Source organism: Prunus dulcis, chromosome 3 (genome assembly GCF_902201215.1).
Source record: "Prunus dulcis chromosome 3, ALMONDv2, whole genome shotgun sequence".
In the NCBI taxonomy this organism is placed as follows: domain Eukaryota; kingdom Viridiplantae; phylum Streptophyta; class Magnoliopsida; order Rosales; family Rosaceae; genus Prunus; species Prunus dulcis.
Window position 1 is genome coordinate 21,866,822 of NC_047652.1, and position 20,374 is coordinate 21,887,195.

The 20,374-nt window shown below is 38.1% G+C and overlaps 3 protein-coding genes and 1 long non-coding RNA gene across 4 annotated transcripts; 1 reads left to right on the forward strand and 3 right to left on the reverse strand.

Moving 5' to 3' along the window:
* Positions 1-646: 646 nt before the first annotated feature.
* On the reverse strand, positions 647-3,006 carry LOC117621390 (SPX domain-containing protein 4). The gene is made up of 3 exons (XM_034351831.1): positions 2,324-3,006; positions 1,611-1,776; positions 647-1,411 (listed from the first exon to the last, which is right to left on the reverse strand). The coding sequence occupies exons 1-3, from the start codon at positions 2,648-2,650 to the stop codon at positions 885-887; spliced, it is 1,020 nt and encodes a 339-aa protein (XP_034207722.1). The 5' UTR covers positions 2,651-3,006; the 3' UTR covers positions 647-884.
* Positions 3,007-3,732: 726 nt separating this feature from the next.
* On the reverse strand, positions 3,733-7,628 carry LOC117621388 (cystathionine gamma-synthase 1, chloroplastic). The gene is made up of 11 exons (XM_034351829.1): positions 7,007-7,628; positions 6,717-6,820; positions 6,404-6,477; positions 6,151-6,319; positions 5,981-6,040; positions 5,678-5,881; positions 5,493-5,579; positions 5,108-5,215; positions 4,807-4,902; positions 4,605-4,723; positions 3,733-4,179 (listed from the first exon to the last, which is right to left on the reverse strand). Exons 1-11 carry the CDS (start codon positions 7,428-7,430, stop codon positions 4,056-4,058), a joined length of 1,569 nt encoding a protein of 522 aa, XP_034207720.1. The 5' UTR covers positions 7,431-7,628; the 3' UTR covers positions 3,733-4,055.
* Positions 7,629-11,853: 4,225 nt separating this feature from the next.
* On the forward strand, positions 11,854-13,810 carry LOC117621392. Its single transcript, XR_004584913.1, has 2 exons — positions 11,854-11,967; positions 13,410-13,810. It is a non-coding gene; the product is annotated as an uncharacterized LOC117621392 (long non-coding RNA).
* A 3,601-nt stretch (positions 13,811-17,411) lies between these two features.
* On the reverse strand, positions 17,412-19,811 carry LOC117621386 (transcription factor MYB16). The gene is made up of 3 exons (XM_034351828.1): positions 19,486-19,811; positions 19,209-19,338; positions 17,412-18,655 (listed from the first exon to the last, which is right to left on the reverse strand). The coding sequence occupies exons 1-3, from the start codon at positions 19,616-19,618 to the stop codon at positions 17,734-17,736; spliced, it is 1,185 nt and encodes a 394-aa protein (XP_034207719.1). The 5' UTR covers positions 19,619-19,811; the 3' UTR covers positions 17,412-17,733.
* Positions 19,812-20,374: the final 563 nt, after the last annotated feature.

A 20,374-nucleotide genomic window follows, 5' to 3' on the forward strand; every position in this document is an offset into this window, starting at 1 on the left:
ATTCTTTTGCTTGTAAACAAAAGAAAATATGAGGTGTGTAGAGAAGTCGTTTTGGGCCATAAAATGTGTGGATATAAGAACTTAGATTTTGCTATCCTGGGACCCTGTGAAGGGAGTGAGCTCTCCTAGTGATTACTAGAATGGAGACCACTAAGTGGTCCAATGCCTTTCTTTTGTCTTCCGAGAGGAGGTGCATCGATAAATCAAACTGTCCTCTTTTGAGAGCAGCTCATCTTGATGGCTGAAAATTCTAAAAAAGATTCTGTAATTAATTGAAAAGGACCCAAGTAGCAGTGACATACATATCTTGTTACATCCCCTTTCTCCAACCAAAAGGCTTCATTGCCTTTAATTTCTGAGACAATTTGTCTCTGGAGATTTCAAAAAATTATTGTCATTTCTACTCTGCTATGCTCCAATGCAGCAATAATAAGCGGACCAAAAAGAAGACCATATTTAGCATGAACTTGCAGAACAGATCAACTTGTTCATCCACCTTCTCAAGTTTCAACTGATTTATGTAATGAGCAGAAGAAGAAAGGGTTCTATTGAAAGAATTAGTTAATTTGAAATGCATAGGAGGAAATTGATTTGCAAATTCCTCATAAAGGAAAAGTTGCGAAGGAAATTTTAAAAGCCTTCAACATGAGCAACACAGTAACATGTTTTTCTATAAACTATCGAGCAAGATATTTATTATATTGAGACTTTACATGATCAACACACCCAATAATGAAATCCTCTAATAGGAAACGTTTCAAGCTAAAACTATGATAAGTTTCTCCTATGGCTAAGATGTACTGAGTTTACAATTCAGAGCCTGTTTTCCAATTATTACGAGTGAAAAGATGAATGTACGACAGAAACCAATAAGATGAACACGACTATGTAGACGGGTCATCCTCTTGATCAGCCTCCTCTTCGCTGTGCAAGCTTGCTGCAGAATTTGAAGTAGAGTTCTCAGCTGTAACAGCACCAGTGCTCTCATCATCCTGGCTTCTATAGTGATTTGAAAGCGACCATGGATTGGAAGTGGAGCTTGCCTTCTGAAGGCCTCGAATGGCCCTCATTGCAGCAAGGGTTCCACGGTAAATATCCATGTTTGCCTCCTGGTTTGAGGGTGTCTCAGATGCAATATTTGCCGAATTATTGAATTCTGGGTTTGAATGACCTCTGTCTGGGGAAGTTTCATCTGGTGTGGGCGGGGTAGTTTCATCTGGTGGGGGTGGGGTAGCTTCAATGACTTCTGCTTCCAATGGGAAGAGGAGCTCCAGATTTGCCTCGCATTCACGGACTAGTCTTGTGAGAGGTTCTGTTATAAAGAAAGGCTGGCGTAGGGCAAGTTGTGTGAAAGGTAGACGCAACAATCCTCCGGTTCGTTTATCATACTTCTTTAGAATTTTGACGATCCCTATTGAAGCCACAAGATGGAACTGATTTTAGAAATAGACAACGAAGAAATAGAATGAAGAAATTCAGTGATGTTAACAGTTGTACCTGTACAATACAGGGAGCTATAAGTTTTTAGAAGAACCATCTCCCCACGAATGGTGAGACAGCCCTTACCAGCACAAGTTAAACACACAAAGGAAAAAAAGTAGCTGCTGTACCTGCAAAATTCAACGAGCTATAATTTGTGAGAAGCACCATCTCCCCATGAATGGTGACAAAGTCCTTACGAATGTCCATCACTTCTTCACTGAATGAACTCTCTGATGTAAAAGCTCCACCCCTGCTGCTCTTTTCCTTAACTTGCTCGATTCTTCCTTTCAGTTCCTGTCATTATTGCAGTTTGTAGATGAAAACACACAAAATGATAGTTGGTACTTGGTCCCTCGGTGTTCAAAATATGAAATTGCAACATGAAAACCATGCACATCACTCTACATTGACCAGTTAATGGCTCTCATCTTGAAAATTTCCCTCCAGACACTTAAGAAGAATACATCAATAGGATTCAACCTGATACATGCAGATAACCATGAAAAACAAAATCAAAGGAAAATGCATAGCTTCTCAAAATATTCTACAACTCTTTCCTGCTCTGTTACCATGAATCTATCTCAACAAATCGTTCCAGCCACAATCCTTTCAGCGGCAGATTGTTTCCTGCTGATCAGTTATCCTAAAAGAGTTCTAATTTGGATCGCCATGCTCCTAATAGAACAGCATCTATCTATAATTCACTTAACAAAAAGAAAAGATCAAAACTTTTTGTTGTTGTTGGTAAATCCATCAACTACCCATGAAAATTAAACTCCATGTACATGTCTATGCACATGCAAATTCAAGAAAACAAGGAAAAAGAGTAAACCATAAGAACCTGGAAACGAATGACGAAATCTTCCTCCGTATCAACGTAGAAATCGTTCAACTTCTCAACCTCCTCATTGAGAATCCCAACGAACCAATCCTGTAGCCCAGCAAAAGGACGGAAGCCGCGGCCACCATCACCAGCGGCCGCAGCGTCGGCATCTGATGGCTGTTGCCGAAAGTTGAGATGGGAAGGGAGAGAATCGACGGCAGCGATGGCGGTGGCGGCGGGTAAGCGGTTGAGGAGCTTCTTCAGAAGCTTGTAACAGAGGAACTTGTCTCTCCACTCTGGGAGGGTCTCCTCCAAGTGGGTCCTGAACTCTTTCCCAAACTTCATGGCTTCAAGGAAGAGTGGTGCTTAGAGCTTCTGAATCTGTTTGATTGATTAGCTTAGCTCTCAGTCCTCTGCATAATGATGTTTTATTTTCGATTGATATAAATAGAGAATCCAATAAGGAAGGCTTGGAATATTTGTGAAGTGGGAAAGGTCAATTGTCCTCTCATGCTCGTTCTTGTTGGTGTGGATTTTGGCTTTTTCTCTTTTCTTGATAACTATGGGCTTGGCATTTTCCTCCTCTCACTAAAATTGACAAGTAGAATATACCCAAGTTTGGGATTTTTCTTCTTGATTTTTATGTCGCTCATGTTGTTTCTAACTGTAATATCTCTTTCTTTGGTATAAAATCCAATCAACACGGGTTGGTTTTCCAATCACATATTCGGCAAATCCTTGCGCATATTCACAGCATTCAGGCATATTCATAGCATTCAGAATCTTAAGATGCGACTTGCCTAGAAAATGTGTCTGCATTCAATTGATAAATCCGTCCATGACGAGTTTGAACTAAATACGAAAGTGGATATGTTCGCATTTAGAATAGTTTAGATTATCGTTAGTATTAAAAATAAACAACCAAAAAATGAATTTAGGACGGTCGAAGAATAACATGGCTTTGTGATTTTATTACTATCCAAAGACCTGATGATCAATCAACCATGGTTCATATTATATTCGTTGCCAAACAGTTCTGCCATTCTAAATTCTCATGCAACTCAAATCATTCCAACACTAAAAACAAAGTCAGCATCGTCAATATTGGAACGATGAGGAATTGGGAAGAGCAATGGGAAAAGAAGATTTTGGGTCCTGATCCTGAACTCTTCCCCAAATTTCATGGCCTCGAGGAAGTGTGGTGCTTAGTGCTTCTGTTTGATTTACAGAATATGTCGATTTTTTGGTGTAATTATTTATGGAAGCTGCAAATCCCCAATGTAACCATTCTTTGTTAGTGTAATATCTAATCAACAATTGGGTTGGCTTCGGAAAATCCAAAGGCATCTTCACAGCATCCAATTGAAAAATCCGTTACCGGGTCAACGTTGAACCAAGGTGAAAAAAATGGAATATGCTCAAATCTGTGACTCCTGAAAATTTGGGAGCTTTATAACTCATATCCATTTGGTTCATATTATATTCACTGCAAAACATTTCCGTCGTTCTAAATTCTCATTAAACTCGAAGCATTCTAAAACACTAGAAAACAAAGCCAGCATCGTGTCTATATTGGAATGATGAGGAAATCAAAAGAGCAGTCGGAAAATAAAATTAGACACAGTTTTGGGTCCGCCCATCCCAGAAACTGGACCAGAAAAGGGCAAAATGGTGATCAAAACCAATTGAAGCGCCAACACAATTGAGAAAGATAAACTAAACAGTAAACCGCATATTAGGTGGGGCTTGCTTATATGGTCTCCAGGGCCTGCAGTATGTCAGCCTTCAAATCTTCAAAGTCTTCGACTCCAAAGCTGAACCGGACCAAGTTATCCTTGATCCCGTACGTAATCCTCTCTGACTGGCTGAGATCCCTGTTTCAAACGCATGAAAACACAGCATTCAGAAGAAATAAAGATAAAAATCATTTGGCTTTTTGCCATTGCTACATCTACTGCCACAACTTAAACTAATCATTATCAATATCGATGTATAAGATGGCCATGTGGTTGCATCAACAAATAAACCCTTAAGAGAATTACTGTAAACATTAGCTTAACCGATTTCCACGCTACTTGGGTATGGGTCTGAAATTAACTTTCCAGTAAAACCCTGAACTTGGCATCTTCACACATCATCTAGAGTGAGGTTGGTGTGCTGATATAACAAGATCACAAATCTACCCAGTTTCTCAGACTTCATGGAGAGACATTAATCTTGTTACTTGGACAACTCAACCACATAGCATAAGAAATTTAACTTTTTAAGCCACCATATGATATAGAATCAAAGGGAATACCAGTAAGACATTATGGCTGGCTGATCCACAATGCTCTCACAACCACCAAAGGATGGGGCAATATATGGGATTCTCAGTGCATCCACGAATTTAATGGTTGTCATCAAGTCTCCATCAATCTGCATAATTGAAAAATATATAGTATTAACCCAATGACCATAATGAAAGCACACCAGAAATGGATTGCACCAACAATGTTCACCTCAAAACTGACAACACCACCAAAACCGGTCATCTGCCTCTTGGCAAGCTGATGTTCAGGATGACTCGGCAAGCCAGGATAATAGACACGCGCCACCTGCCAATGACATTTTTAATTACATCAGTTTTCAAATACAAAGCAGTTAATCCCAACAGAAACTTTTTATACTATAACTTTTCCAACAACAATCACACACTGATATTAGAAACGTTGGTTCTATTGAGTTTACCTCTCATTATTTAAAAATATTTCTAACACATATTACCTATTTACTGTTATGAAAGACTTACGAAATTTATACCTTAGGATGTGCCTCTAAAATTTTGGCCATCCTTGATGCTGTTGAATTCTGTTGCTGTACACGAAGATGCAATGTCTTCATGCCTCGAATGATCAGGTATGCAGCATTCTGTTAAGAGCACAGAAAAAATAATCTATTACTGTCACATATGCTCACAATTCTTGTCACGGCCTTCAATCATCTAAGGGATGAGTGAGCAATCTTCAATCATCTAAAAGCAATAAGTGGGCAACAAATCATTTGTCCAACTACCCTAACCAGTCTAGAAAATAGGTTGCAATCACAAACTACTAATCTAATCAACAGGCCCTGCATTTTTTATGGAGAATAACCAGTCACGAAAAGCATATATAACCCACAAGACTGCTTAGTGAGCATGACTCACCGGGTTGAGAGCACCACCCAAAATATGATGCAAAGTACGAATTTCTGAAACCAATTTCAAGGAACCGCTAATGCAACCGGCAAGGACCTGAAATAGGATACATATACTTGCTTAATGGTTCATTTTATAGTAAGTGAAAAACTAATAATTCACACTCCGATTTGGTTGGATATGAGCTGACTTACATCATTGTGGCCACCAATATATTTTGTTGCAGAATGCACAACAAGATCAGCCCCAAGGGCAAGGGCTTTCTGGTTGAGAGGTGTGGCAAAAGTGCCATCTATACAGACCAAAGCCCCTTTTTTATGACAAAGTTCTGAAACCAACTTAATGTCAACACACCTGAGGAATGGATTAGTAGGAGACTCTGTGAAGAAAAGAGAAACCTGCACCGAAGTAAGTTCCACAAACAGTCAGGATCACCAATGATTTGCTAAGTTATAGAGAACTTCAAAAAAGCAAGGTAAACACTTTTTTCTACTGACTTTGTGCTCATTCAATGCAGACTCCAGGGCTCCCACATCAGCAGGGTCAATGATCGTGGCCTGCATATAGGATGATAGGATTTAAGTATAAGCACTAACAAATGCATTACCAGGAATTTGAAAACACCAATATCATGTTACTCTAAATTGATGATAACAGTACGCTTTACCGTGATCCCCATTTTGGGAAGAATGGTCTCGATAAATATCCTAGTCTTCCTATAGCAATCTGTGGTGGTCACGATATGCCCACCAGCTGGAACCAATGCCATCAACATGACTGTGCTAGCACACATTCCAGATGCCAATATCATTGTCGACTCCGCTCCCTCAAGCGCACTGTATTATCACAACAACATTCAACATATAGATGCCAACCACAAACAGGTTTTGGATACAAACGAGGATGAAAGACATGCAAACCTGATCTTCTCCTCAACAACCACTGTCGTTGGATTTCCATAGCGCCCATATTCAAAACTGGTTGCACGTTTCTCCTGCAACAAGGTAAAGGATAATAAGCTAAAGCAACACAAAACATCAATCACCGACAACCCAATATATAAAATATATAAAAACTTGATTTTACTGTCCTATCTCTTTAAGTTTCGAACTTTGCAGGTTCGAGTGTGGTGCTATCTGGTTTCGTGTAAAATTATGAAATAGTTCCGCCCACTTATGCAGAAAATCGTAAGAAAATTTAATATATAATATGCGCAAAGCATGATTTGCATACCTTGAAATCAATGAGGTCAGCCGTTTTCTTAAAGAAGTAGGCAGAAGTATTAACCACTGGGGTTGTAATTGCATCAGTAACTATGCCGCGACCCAATCTTTCACCTTCACAAAAAAAACCAAAAACCCCAACTGTAACTCACACGCTAATCTCCACATAATCAAAAACAAATGAGTTTCTTGAATGTAATATCAAGGCAAGCAGCCAAAAATAAGTTTAAAAACCAAAAAAAATACATAAAAACTATAACAATGAAAACAAATTCTTGAAAATGTAATTTGACTAAATACCAGCATGAATCGCGAGACTCCCATCGGAGCTCAAGAACGAGGCCTCCTTCAAATCAGGCAAGGCCTCCAACTGTACATCATTTTCAAACACCACCTCGTCACCACCGGCCGAAAGCTTGGCCGGATCGACTGGAATGGCGGCGGTAGCGGCGGCATCGACGGCAGTAGCCGACGGCGCTGCCGGAATGCCTGAGTTGGAGTTGTTGTTCGACCACGAAGCGGCGACGATCTGTGCGACGCCGATGTTGCTGCAGTTCCTCCGGGCCTTGGTGCTGAGCTGGCGGACGAAGTTGGGAGGAAACCTAAGAATGAGAGAGGAGAGGCCGTGAAACGGAGCCGTGGCGTCGACCCGACCCGCGAGTCGTGGGCGGGGGCCGGGTTGGGAGGAGGTGAAAACCCTAGGAGGACCAGTGCAGACGGCCATGAGTGACGGTGGATCTGGTGGCTCTCGGGTTTGGGAATTTCCTGGTCTGGAACGTCTCTCTTTCAATTGACGAGGTTTAGCTTCTGTTTGTGTCTTTGGAAGAAATGGAGGGTCAATTATTGACCCGTTTAAATACGCGCCCTTTGTTTCGTAATTTTTATGATTTTTAAGCAGAAAATTAACCAGCTTGGGTCCAGTTGGCTTAGTGGCCGACGTGGAATCTGAGCAGCAACATATTTTTGGTCAGAAAATACCAAATTTACAGATCATATATATTTTACGCGGCATGCGATGCCATCATGAGAGTCACTTTATTACGATAAGATAGTGTTTCAGAAATTTAAATTTTCATAAATTAAAACGGAAATTTAACGAAGTATTATTATATCATTAGCAACATAAATTCTGGTAATGAAGGCCATTACACAAAAAAATCAGCCACACTCATATAGTGTTGATCCCAAAGGTTGGTAATCCGAGATAGATGACACAATGGAGGCCTATTGCTCTTTGCAACATTGTCTATAAGATCATTTCGAAGATTTTAACACTACGCCTAAAGAAGGTTTTACTTGTAGTGGTGAGTCTCAACCAGTCGGCTTTTAAAAGGACTCTTATTGTGCATGAGATTCTGCATTCTTTGAAGTCTGAGAGTCGTGTCGGAGGCTCTGGCTTGGCGCTCAAATTAGACATGGCCAAGGCCTATGACGGGGTAGAATGGATATTTCTTGAAACAATGATGCGACAACTGGGTTTTGATCCCACTCTCTGTCAGTGGATTATGGAGTGCATATCCACAGTTACATATAGTATATTGATTAATGGGGAGGCGACAGCCCCGATCTTACCTTCCAGGGGCCTGAGGCAAGGGGACCCCTTATCCCCATTTTTATTTTTTAAATGCGAGTTTGCACTTTTGGTTTGCTTCTCCTTTACAATTGGATTTAGGTCATGTTTTGGGAGAGGATTTTATTGTCTGCTGGGCAAATTTGCTCAACAAATATGAGGTAGTGGAACATTGCAGAGATATTTTGCAGGCTTGTGCATTTGGGTTATAGAGGATATGGAAAATTAGGAATGGAATGGTTTTTGAAGGAAAGATGAGTGATCCTCGTGATGCTGTGGAGTGCTTCCAAAACCAGGTTCAAGAATTTAGAATGGCTCAGACGCGTGTGAAGCCACTCATCAATGAACTACCTCATCCGCCTGAAGCTCAAGTGGAGCCGGAGACTTCTTGGAGAAAACCGCCATCTGGGGTTTTCAAAGTTAACTGCGATGCTGCTTGGGTGTCGCAGACAGAATTGGGTATTGTGGGATGCTGCGTGATTCATATGGATGGATGGTTCTGGCTGGCGGCAAGGGAGATTTGCCGGGGGGATCGGCGTTGGCAATGGAGGCTGAGGTCATTCGAGAGGCACTGATGACCTGCGTTCAGGGTGGATTTTCTAAACTAGAGGTTGAATCTGATTCTTTACAAATTGTTCGAATGCTTTATGGGGAGTGGAAAATTGATATTGCTGTGGAATCCATTATTTTTGACATAAAGCAACTGGTGGCGCAATCTTAGCATTGTGTCGTTCTGTTTACTCTTCGTCATTGTAACAAGGCAACATAAAATTGCAGTCTTTGTGTCCAGAGTTAGCGGTATCTATATTTGGGATGAATTATGGCCTGAGTGGATCTTTGATACTCTTGCTAGTGATGTAAACCTTACTATTCGTCTTCAATAATATTCTCTCATCGTTTGACCAAAAAAGAAAAAAGTCATTAAATTAAAAGGGAAAAATGGAAATTCGAAGTTGGATATCCTCTGTAGGGAAATAACACGTATGTGAATGTTGGTCCAATTGCAAAGCTTCGTGGTGGCATACCTAACACCTAATATTCTATTTTGACCAAGATATTTAGTGATGATAGGTGATGACCGTGGTACAGTGTATACTACTGTTATGTCTGCTGGCTTCAATTAAATTATTGAATGCATGTATGGTATGGGAAATGCAATTTATTAGATAATGTAGTAAATTGGTAAATGTGGCCCGCATGGTACAACTTATGACAACGTTTGACAGGGGGTTAGTCTTTGGCAACCTAACTGGCCGAATCGGCCTAACAAAGTCACACATGTGGTAGCCCCTCAGGTGATGTTCACGGTCTTCCATCAAAACTACAACCCAACGTGCTTCATCTTTTTTGTCTATAAATACGGCTCTTGCCCCAATGCACCAAGGTAATAGTAATTTGGCATTATAATCTTTACTTTGTCTAATTACTTATCTCATTTTAAAACTAACGTAAGTATCAGAGAACAACAAATAGTCACTCTTATGGGTACCAAAATGGGACTAGAATCCAAACAAGAAAAAATCAAGGAAAAGGTAGTGGAGAGTAACAATAATAGCCACATACACAGCCATGCCAAATGGCCAAATGGCCAAATGGCCAAATTGTCAAACTGTGTGGGGGCTTAAGCTTGAACTATAATAAATCGCATGTTAAATGTTGCTTAGCCATCTAGGGTCCCTCTAGTTGATTTAGATTGAAGTATAAGCAAATGAATTAAATATCCATCATAAAACGACACCCGAATAAGATATATTAGTAAACAAACAAACCCTTGTATTTCTTGGAAGATTGTTCATGTGCCAAAGAATTGAAAACATCTTGTAGCTAGCTACACTTCTATTCTACCAACCACCAGAAACAAAACAAAAAACAAAAAAAGAAAAAAAGAAAAAGAAAAAGAAAATGGCATTGGCATGGGTTGGTGGGTAGACAATGGAATCTTATCTCGTACCCATTGGTCGGTTTGTCTTTTTATCTTTTGTTTGAAGGTCTCATCTCATGCATATGAACAATAAATTACTAAGATGGTAGAAATTATTAGACAAGAAAATGATGCTTCTTTATAAAACCAAAGGCCCACTCGTTTATTATAAATTGTATATATTCTGTGCATGCTGCATGCATTATCGTCTACATGCTCATTCAAGATTTGAAAGTAATGAGAGCTAATGAAGTATTATAATGGTGCACTATGAAATTTGATCATGAACAACCATGACGGGAACGAAGAAGAGAAGGCTCACTAGAGAGAAAGAGAGGTAGATCTACTCGATGTGCCTCTCTTCTCTTGTGAGGCTTCATTACAATTTGCAATGCATGATGATCAAGGGCAAGCCCACTTTTTATACATACAGAATAAGTCATTAGATATCTTAGTGTCATTTATGCATCTTCCAACTTACAAACTTGGTACACCCAAAAAATAAGAAGGCAAATCCGAATCACACAAATCGACCTCACAACTCGTGCAATGAATAAATAAAAACTCGCCAAGTAAAAAAGGATTTAACTCATTAAATTTTTAATTTACAGTTAATCCCATAATCTTTCTACCAACCATTTTACACTTTCAAAACTTTCCCCTACTGATAAAGTACACTTTCAATATCCAGTTGAGAATCGAAGTTGGGCAGCACTTTCAAGATGACAACCCAACGAACCCGTTGGCCATTCATGTTGGCCACCATTATGTCCAGATGGATTGTGCATTACCTTTATGTATAGTAGTGTACAAGCCTCCAACAATCAAATTTGTTTTTTCCGTCGAGCAAAGTACAACTACCACTCACTTCCTCATGCTTGGTTCTCAGGATTGAAATCGTTTCTTTCCTTCCAACATAACAAAAACAATATTATTTTTTTTTCTCCAATTATCGACCAATGACACCATATATGTCAAATGGGGGTTCATTTATTTACAATAATTATTTATCCCACAAATTTTGTGGCTTGAACTAAGACTAACGAATTATTTTTATGATTTTAAATCTTCTTTATTTTATGATAAGATAAACTTATTTATTCTCAGATTGGAAAATCTTTTTTTTGGACCATAGCTCATATACGTGCAAACAATTGTCATCTATTGATGTATGCAAATCCTAACCGTCAGATTCGCTCACATCAACGCTTCAATATAACAGCACAATGCACACACACGTAAATGATTGTTGGGAGCCTCTATAATAAGGAGTAATAATGAGGGAGTTCAATCCAACAATCTAATAACTACTCTGCACTTGATCGGATGGCTATTAACAACTCCCTCATTGTTATAGCCTCCTTCGTTATTCGCATATTCGGTTTCGCTATTGGAAGCCCAATGTGTAGCCCATAATTATGCGTTACCCACCCACTTGGGGAAATGCCCAAATCTGTAATGAATGAGCATGTCTATTACAGAAACATGAACGAGCCCACCGTTGACTATTGGCCCACGATATTTCCGCTACAACGAAAATTCATTCCTAACCTTCCGATTCCGCAGCTTCTCTCGCCGACCGTTGGATAACGCGGTTTCTTTCCCAAAAAACAAAAAGAAAAGAAAAAAAGATTAGAAAGGGTTTTGTTTCTCATGCAATGCCCTAATTTCAGAAACCTCTATAAATAACCCAACGGTCTTCTTCCCTCCTATGCTTTGTTGGCGGCTGAAATTAGGGTTGTGAACTGCTCCAAAATTCTAACTTCAAAGGTATTCTATCATCCTCCTGTTACTTACAATATTTATTGAATTTACAGAGTAATTGTTTGTTTCTGATTTGATTGTGCCCCCAAAATTTTCATCCGAAGTGAAATTTTTTGTATCCCTATTCAGTTAGTGGGTTCAATGTCATTGAAATGAATACTTCTCTAGATTTAAAGAATAGTTTCAATTTATGGATCAGAAAATTGATTTCAGTTTTGTCTGGATGAAGAGGCCCTATTCAAAGGGATGACCTAATGTGGTTGCCCCTCTTCTGTGAACTAGTATTAGGTTTGATTGTTGCACTTTTACCCAGGCTCCATGACCATAGCATTATTGGTTGCCTTATATATGAATGTGCAAAGATAGATGTTGGGAACCGCTTTGCAGCCTAAATTTCTAGTGTTTTGCTGCCAGTTTTACCCACACATGATTCAGTAATTCTGGTCTGTAGATATCCATTGATATCAGTAGAAGAGAAAACTTACCCACTTGAGTTTTTTGCCATAGAGGCCCGATTCCGGAGCAATGGCTTTGATGTAGTTGCCATTAGCAATCTAAGTCAGTAGCTAGTAGTTTCTTGATTTTGTGATCTAGCATTAGGTTTGATAATGCTCTAGACCAAGGCCCCATGACCATCAAATTATTGGGTGCCTAGTCTCAAAGTGCAAAAATAGATGTTGGGATTCACTTTGCAGCTTAAGCTTCTAGTGCTTCTGTTGCCATAAACCCCCACACATGGGTAATTCTTATTTATGTATTCCGTTAATTTCACTGGAACTGAAAAATGATCCACTTGAGATTTTCAACATGAAGAAGCTCAATTCCAAACGGGTAGCCTTGATGTAGTTGATGCTCGCAATCTAACTCAGTACTCAGTAGCTAGTACTTTGCAATAGTTCCTCACTCAATCATGCCAACTAGCATTAAGTTTGATTGTTGCTCTATTACCTAGGCTCCATGACCATCAAATTATTGGTTGCCTAATTTCAATGAGCAAAGATAGAAGTTGGGATCCGCTTTGCAGCTTAAACTTATAATGTTTCTGCTGCCAGTAATGCCCTCACATGCTTCAGTAATGTTTGTGTTTAGTAGGCCCTGCAATCACTTGAAGTGAGGAAATATTAGATAGATTCAAGAATAGTTCAAATGAAGCTGAAGAGAAAATCGCAGTGTCATCTATGATTGCTTTGTTTAAAATGTGGAGCTTATATTGGAATGAAACTAATGAATCCTTTTGCCGTGAGAGTAGTACAAGTTAATTAATAAAGCTGATTTTTTAGAAAGTTGTGAGATTACTTCCGTCATTCCAAGAGACACTTGGTTCCTAAAAATTGTTGACGATCAAGTCTTACCTTTATATGTATATTTCTTCTGTATAAGCTTGCAGGGTTCTGCAGTGCATGCATCTGAACTTGTCCTCTGTTATTAATATCGGTTTGTCAAACCAGGTTTCTTACAAATGCCGTGAGGAGCTATTGCATTCAGGAAGCCCTCATTCTCATTGTAAAGAAATCAAATCAAAGAGAGCACCGGTTTTGTTCACAACTTTGGGATTTTTGGGGTCATTCATAGGAAATTGGTTGCGTATAATTTTTCATTTTATTGTAATTAGGCTCGTACTCAGCTGAGTTGTTTTGACTCTATTAGTGATGGATATGAAATGGAAGTGTTTTATTTTAAACTTGTCAATATTTTCTCTTTTTCTCAACGTTAGCAACTTAGCAGCTTCAAAAGTTTTATGTGGAGTTAGAAACATGGCAATACCACTCTGAATTTTGTTTACCACTTGTTGATCTCTTCTTTCTTAGCTTTCTTAGCAATGCAATACTAGATGGAAAATTTGTTTCAATCTGGGTAACCCTTTTGGGCTAGTGTTATGAAAGTTGGGCTTTTTGGACAAAAGAACAGTATTTGGAATCTCCTGCTATTAATTACTTGGTTGAATAAGTCCTTTTGAAGATATGTCAGAACGCCATTGCTGCTGCCTGCTGATAGAACTCTATTAAAAAGTACAGAGGTCATGATGGACCCAGTTTCATTTACCAAACTTCAAAACCAGAACGTGATGATAGCCACAAATATGCTTGAGCTCAATGCTTTTATGAGTGGAACAATTATTGGGTTCACTCTATTCTTGTACATTTATTTTATCTGTAATAGAAGAGCACTGTGGACCATTTTCATTTATCAAAGTTCTCACTGAAGTTTCAGGGATCTTTCAGTTGTTTGTTGGTATGCAATGAAAATTAGAAGGTGATTTCATTTCAATTTCAATTTTAAAAAAATTAGGCGATAGTATATTTTTGATAGACAAACAAAAGTACAAAGTAACTATGTGTCGAATATGAGTAAAACTTCTCCGGTGATCAAACACAATAACCTTTTGAATTGTTCCAAAGAGAATTACTCAGCAATTTCAATGTAACTTTGTGATTTGATTTTAAACCGATTGGGGGCAGGCATTTATGGCATTGAATTGGTGAGAAGTTTGAAAGCAGTACAAACAAAGAGATGGGATTTTTTTGCAGTGAAGAAGTTGTATAATTGTGTGAGAAAGGAAGTATTTTTCAGTTTACAGTTGATGCAAACCACATGCTCAAAATACAGACAGGGGCTGCTCTGCTCTCATTTAAGATGCACGGTTGGTTACAGTCGAGGCGATTAAAGACCCATGTGAAATGCCAAGTGCACTACACACTGAAATAAATGTTCATGTGCATAAATCTATAGCAAAATTAGGAATAGAAATTTCCCAGAAACAGAATGAAGGATAGTCTCTGCTTGCTGATATCTAAAAGTGTGGCCCAAAATTCACCATTGCTTGCTCCTCTCCTTCCACACTGATCCACAGCTTTTAAGTTTCAACACAGCCTGGCTCTTCCTCATCCTTTGAATTAATGGGAAAGTAACAGTTGATTTCTCATTTTCTTCATGTACCCTAAACGACATTACTATGGCATGCGGCTATGTGGACTTTTGAGCCACATAATAATAACCTTGTGCTTTACTTCATTCACCATCAAATTATTGATCACTTATCTTTTATTTATTTACGTTAAAAACCTATCTTTACGTGTCTGAATAATAATTAATGTGATCAATAAATATGATACGTAGTAATCATTTAGAGAAGTCGTTTGACCTGACTGGTGGGGAGTGGGGAATTGGCAATAGGTCTTATTGAAGCTGTGAAATTCCACCGACAAAACAGAGCAGGATAGCTATTTTTTTCAATGGGATTAATTGGGTTTGTAAAGGAAAAAGGATTTGTATTGGTGATGTTAAATGTCAAGTGTTTAAATGCATGGCTTGAGAGATCTCCTATGTAGGTGAAACTGAGTGGAAAAACAGAGTGGGATTTAAATGAAGCTACCCTTTTCTGCTCCACATTCTGTCAAATCAAGTCTTTACTCTCAACTCTCGCTGGGTCAAATTGGAACTAATTTAGCATTGTTGCTTGTTGACCCTTCAATTCAATCTTACTTTAAAACCCAACTTGTAAAGTTCAATTAAAGTAGTGTTATTTTCTAATCTTATCTTAAAACCCAACTTAACCCTCATAAATATATGATTGTTTTCTCATGTACTGTGCTCATAAATACTAGTCATCATAGAAGAATATATGTTAATTAATATTTATTTTCTTTGATATATTTTATCAAATATAAAGTGGTGTAGTGAATTCCATCAAGACATCATCTTTTACATGATTTGTCTCACCAACTACACTAGAAGTATGATATTTTATGCTTTCAAAACTGGACACGTTGAAGATGTATCAACCTTTCATTTGATTAGCCAATGCCCCAACAGAGTTTTAAGTTTTAAAGCTGCATCAAATTCAACTTACCGCCAGTTCTTTTCTAAAGCTTAATTATGATGTCATCGATCTTTGATGTTTCAAGATATTAAGCATATACCAATTAGCTCTCAGAAAAGGACAATAAAAACGAAATGATTATGCAGTAAGAAGGCAACCAGTTGAAGTGCATGTTTTAAAATCAGCATCAGCAAGGCTTGTTATTAATGAAATTAGCAGAATTTAAGGCTCCATTTTTCATAAAATGAATTTAAGGGGAAATCATTTTTCATATCATTTCCCAAGGAATTGGAATTAAAGATTCCTTCCTCATGTTTGATAATGCTGGAAAAGTAACCAGGAAATATCACTTTATTTTCTTTCCCATGTTTGTTTTGGGTAGGAATGGAAAAAAAATCTTGTATAAATTTTCAATTATATCCATATTAAATCAAATAAAAAAAAATATATATTTAATGATATATTGTAATTCTAAATTGTTAATGGGAATAAAATGGTCATAAAAAATATGTATTTAATGTTAGCTCATTTTCCCAAACTTTCCCATGATGAGGGAAAACAAAACCCAAATTGGGAGGATGGTTTCACTTTCCCCCCTACTTTCTCATGAGCCAGGCAACGATTTCCCATACCTAGACTTACCAAACATGAAAAAGAAATTGATTTCCTATTCCCAAGTCTCTTTTTCCATGAACCAAACGGAGCCTAAATGTCTACAAGTGACATTACACCAACAAATCAAGCACATGCAATCAACCATCGGGACAGGGAGAAATCCCCCTCTCCTATAGTTTAGACTATCACTTGTACCCACACAAAACAAAAAAAAACAAAAACAAAAAACCATTGGGACAGGGAGAGTGATCCATTCAGAAACTTCGGAGAAAGAAAAATGAAAAACAAGCATCACCAATCTTCATATGTTGTTTGTTGGAACTGTAATGCAGCAAAATTTTCTTTTTATTTTTTATTTTTTACAATGAAGATACTTGAGGGATTCCAATATCTTCTACCAAAATCCAGTTAGTTTTTCCTTTTTCAATTTGAACACTGATTTGTTATCCATCACAGCAGCAATAAATTTTTTTTAATGCCACCGCCAGGTTAGATGGAAGAGGAGTAGACTTGGGAAATTGACAAGAATGTAGGCTTTCTAGGTCAATATCTTTTATCTCTACAACTTACCCATTTTTGTAAATTAGTTTCAAAACTAAGGTCATCAAAATCTGGTTTTGATTTTGATTATGTTTTCATAGTTTCCATTTTCATTTTGGTGCATTGATGTTGTGGTTGTAGAGTACATGCTAGTTGACCTACTTGCCTTTAGCTTTCTTTTGCCATTATGAACTGTGTTTCCTGTTAGTCTGCAATACATGCAAGTTACAACTAAGCAAAAGGAGATAGGAAAGGGGGGAAACTATTTCTGAAAAGGAGAATTTGATATCAAACCAACAGCAATAAAGTCTATCATAAAAGATTCTTTTATTGGACATGCACATATATATAAATGTCCTGTAGTTCTTAAGTAGAAAAAAATATAAAGAAATTACAGAGAAGTTTCTTCAGGTAAAAGTAAAAGCAAAAGCACTTACTCTCTCATTCACTTTACAACAATCAAAAGCCATCAGAATTCAGAATGAAACAAGTTGAAAGGGTGAAGTATTAACATTTGATGTGAGAGCTACAGCCAAAACTGTAATTATTTGCTTTCACTTACAAAGCATGCATGCATGTCAAGCACATTTTATTACAATTTTTTTTGCGGGGGTACGACCTAGCCTATGAACATTGTAGAAGCAACCAAAAACTGCTTTGCCAATAGCATTCATCCTCCTATATATCACATCATCATGAATTTCGGACTTGTAATTCATTGACATGATTGGCAATTTGATCCTCAATCAGTTCTTCAAATCATCACTAACTCAAACTCTTTTGGTGCACTGCTGTGATTAGAACATTGGAGAGTCAGATGGAGAAGAATTCACCAAATTGAGAATACTATTCCAGTAATTCTTATTATCCTCATAGTAGTCACTACCACTTCCACTTCCACCACCATTATCAGAGTCTCCGCGGCTGCCGCGCTCGCCATCTGACAAGCTCTGTACTTCATCAGAGTTGTTAAGCAAAAGATCAGTGAACCCTTCTTGATCTGCCATGTCCACATTACTACTAACTCCTCCTCCTCCTCCATGATGATGATCATGAACCTCACCAGTCCATGCCCCTGCTTCCATGGACATTGTGATGTGATCATGAAGCCCTGAAGTGAAAGACAAATGGGATTTCCAATCTTGATCATGATCACCTTCTTCTTTGGTCTCAGATGAACCTGAGGACCCCACAAGCTCAATCATAGGCTGCATAATTGGAGGCACCACAACTGCTGATGCTGATGCATTCACATTAATCTGCTCAGAAGAATTATAAGTGAGTGTAGAAGTTGGAGACTCAAGATCAACATTAGATGATTTTGACGCTGGCCATCCACCACCAACATTCCAACCTTTAAACACATCCAAAGACCTTGCAGCAGTAGAAGGCATAGGCACCATTGATGATGAAGACTCCATCTTGTTGCTTGGGCTGCTTGTAAGCTGATGGATTAATGAACTGTGGGAACGCAGCTTGGATTCTCTGACAAGTCGGGCTTCGGCTTCAAGGCGAGCGCTCTCCCATTGCGCCATGTGGCTGAGGTTGGAGGCGTTCTTGGAGTGACCGTCGACGGTGGAGAGTAGGGCATCGTTCTTTGGCTTGTGCGTAACCGGGTCGATGCCCATTTTGGCTAGCCTCTTCTTAAGATGCGTGTTCCAGTAGTTCTTTATCTCATTGTCTGTTCTCTTTGGCAAGTGAGTTGCTATGGCCGACCACCTGATCACCAAAGCCCAACACAACACGACAGAGTTGAACATCAAAACTATGAAAACCCCAAGAGAAAAATCATAAACTACATCGATCCATCCATTTTACTAGCACCTTTTCATTCCATTAATATATATATATATATATATATACATATTTGAAGAGAATTTCAAGAGGAGACCCTTTTCATTTTAAATAATAGACTTGGATGTCAGAAGCAGTAAATAATACATGAAAAATGGTCGCAGAGGTCAAAACTTTGAATAGATGATTGGGCTAGAGAGTGAGTGGTTGGTTGAAGGTACTTGCTTGCGAGGGCATCAAATTAATTCAAAGCATCTCATAATTCAACCAAATACTCAGGCAAAATATGGTTTTGCAGATCAAAAGCATCACAATTATTCAAAAGAAAGAAAGAAAGAAAAAGCTAGATGAATTTTCTACTTAATTACAAAGAGTGAGAAGACAATTTAATTAGTTACACTTAAGAAACAATGTGCATGATAACTCTTTAGATTAACACTAATTTTTACTTAAAACAACAAAATTAAGATAAATATACCTGTTCCCCAATAGGGCATGGAGTTGGATAATGGTTTGTTCTTCTTGCAAACTGAACTTTCCCCTCTTGATATCAGGTCTGAGATAGTTCGTCCATCTAAGCCTACAGCTCTTTCCGCATCTCTGAAGCCCTACATACATAAACAATGAAATTAACAAAAAAAACTTAATCAACTACTTAATTATATAATAATATTATGTTTTACATGCAAAATATTATAACAATATACAGACGACTAATTAGGAGTTGTTAATGAGCAAATGGAAATGGAAATCACCAGCTTTTGTTGGGAGGGCACGCCAACTGCCATGGCCATGTTCTTCAATGTAAGCCAAGAGTTTCTGGTCTTCTTCTGGTGTCCATGGTCCTTTCTTCAAACCCACCTTGTCACAGCAAGGTGACCTACCCATTTGAATTCTCAAGCAGCAAAGCAAAGCTTGTAGTTTCTGCTTCTTCTTTATATAGCTATAGCGGCCTAGCTACGGCTAAGCACGAGAGAGAAAAGAAATCATATGGATGGAGAAAATTTAACAGAGAGAGAGAGAAGGGGAGAAGGTGTCTTCAGTCTTTCGCTGAATTAATTTGTAAAACGAAGAAATGGGCAGAGAAGAAAGGTCAGCGACATAAATGGGATAAAGAAATAAATTTTGATAAGAGAGTATAATGTGGTACAACTCACATGACAAAACTACCCTTAACCTTCTCTCACTTCTCTCACTTCTCTCACTTCTCTCTCTCTCTCTCTCTCTCTCTCTTCCCAAATGGCATCTGTATTATGCCACGTTCTTTAATTTGCTTTATATTAATGGCGTTTAAGAATTATTGCTCTATGTGATAATCTAATGGTTTAAGAAATTTTGTTTTTGTGTTTTTGACAAATTATTTTTGTATATGTATCAAACTGTGATTCATAAGAATGAAGGGTATCTCCTTACCGACCATAAGGTAAATAGTATCCATGGTATAGTCTTTCAACATAAAAATTTAAGACAGGATCTCTTAGCAGCAGATATTATCGAGAATAATAATTATTTTATTTTATTTTACACCTTCTTTCTTTCTTTATTTTTATTTTTATATTATGTGTAATTTCTATCACTGGTCTTGCAATGAAAACACTCCCATTTCCTGCAGTTTGCAGTAGACCCATTTATGACGAGAGTAGT

Bases quoted from the DNA above. Each gene is read 5' to 3' on its own strand.
- LOC117621390 (XM_034351831.1), bottom strand. From the start codon at position 2,650: ATGAAGTTTGGGAAAGAGTTCAGGACCCACTTGGAGGAGACCCTCCCA. The intron at 1,777-2,323 runs GTTCTTATGGTT...CAATAATGACAG, and splicing joins ATTTCGTCATTCGTTTCCAG to GAACTGAAAGGAAGAATCGA. The intron at 1,412-1,610 runs GTACAGCAGCTA...TGGCTTCAATAG, and splicing joins TAGCTCGTTGAATTTTGCAG to GGATCGTCAAAATTCTAAAG.
- LOC117621388 (XM_034351829.1), bottom strand. From the start codon at position 7,430: ATGGCCGTCTGCACTGGTCCTCCTAGGGTTTTCACCTCCTCCCAACCC. The intron at 5,882-5,980 runs GTCAGTAGAAAA...ACTTCGGTGCAG, and splicing joins CTGCATTGAATGAGCACAAA to GTTTCTCTTTTCTTCACAGA. The intron at 5,216-5,492 runs GTGAGTCATGCT...TGCTCTTAACAG, and splicing joins TGGGTGGTGCTCTCAACCCG to AATGCTGCATACCTGATCAT.
- LOC117621386 (XM_034351828.1), bottom strand. From the start codon at position 19,618: ATGGGTAGGTCACCTTGCTGTGACAAGGTGGGTTTGAAGAAAGGACCA. The intron at 19,339-19,485 runs GTGATTTCCATT...TTATGTATGTAG, and splicing joins TGCCCTCCCAACAAAAGCTG to GGCTTCAGAGATGCGGAAAG. The intron at 18,656-19,208 runs GTATATTTATCT...TTTGGTGATCAG, and splicing joins CATGCCCTATTGGGGAACAG to GTGGTCGGCCATAGCAACTC.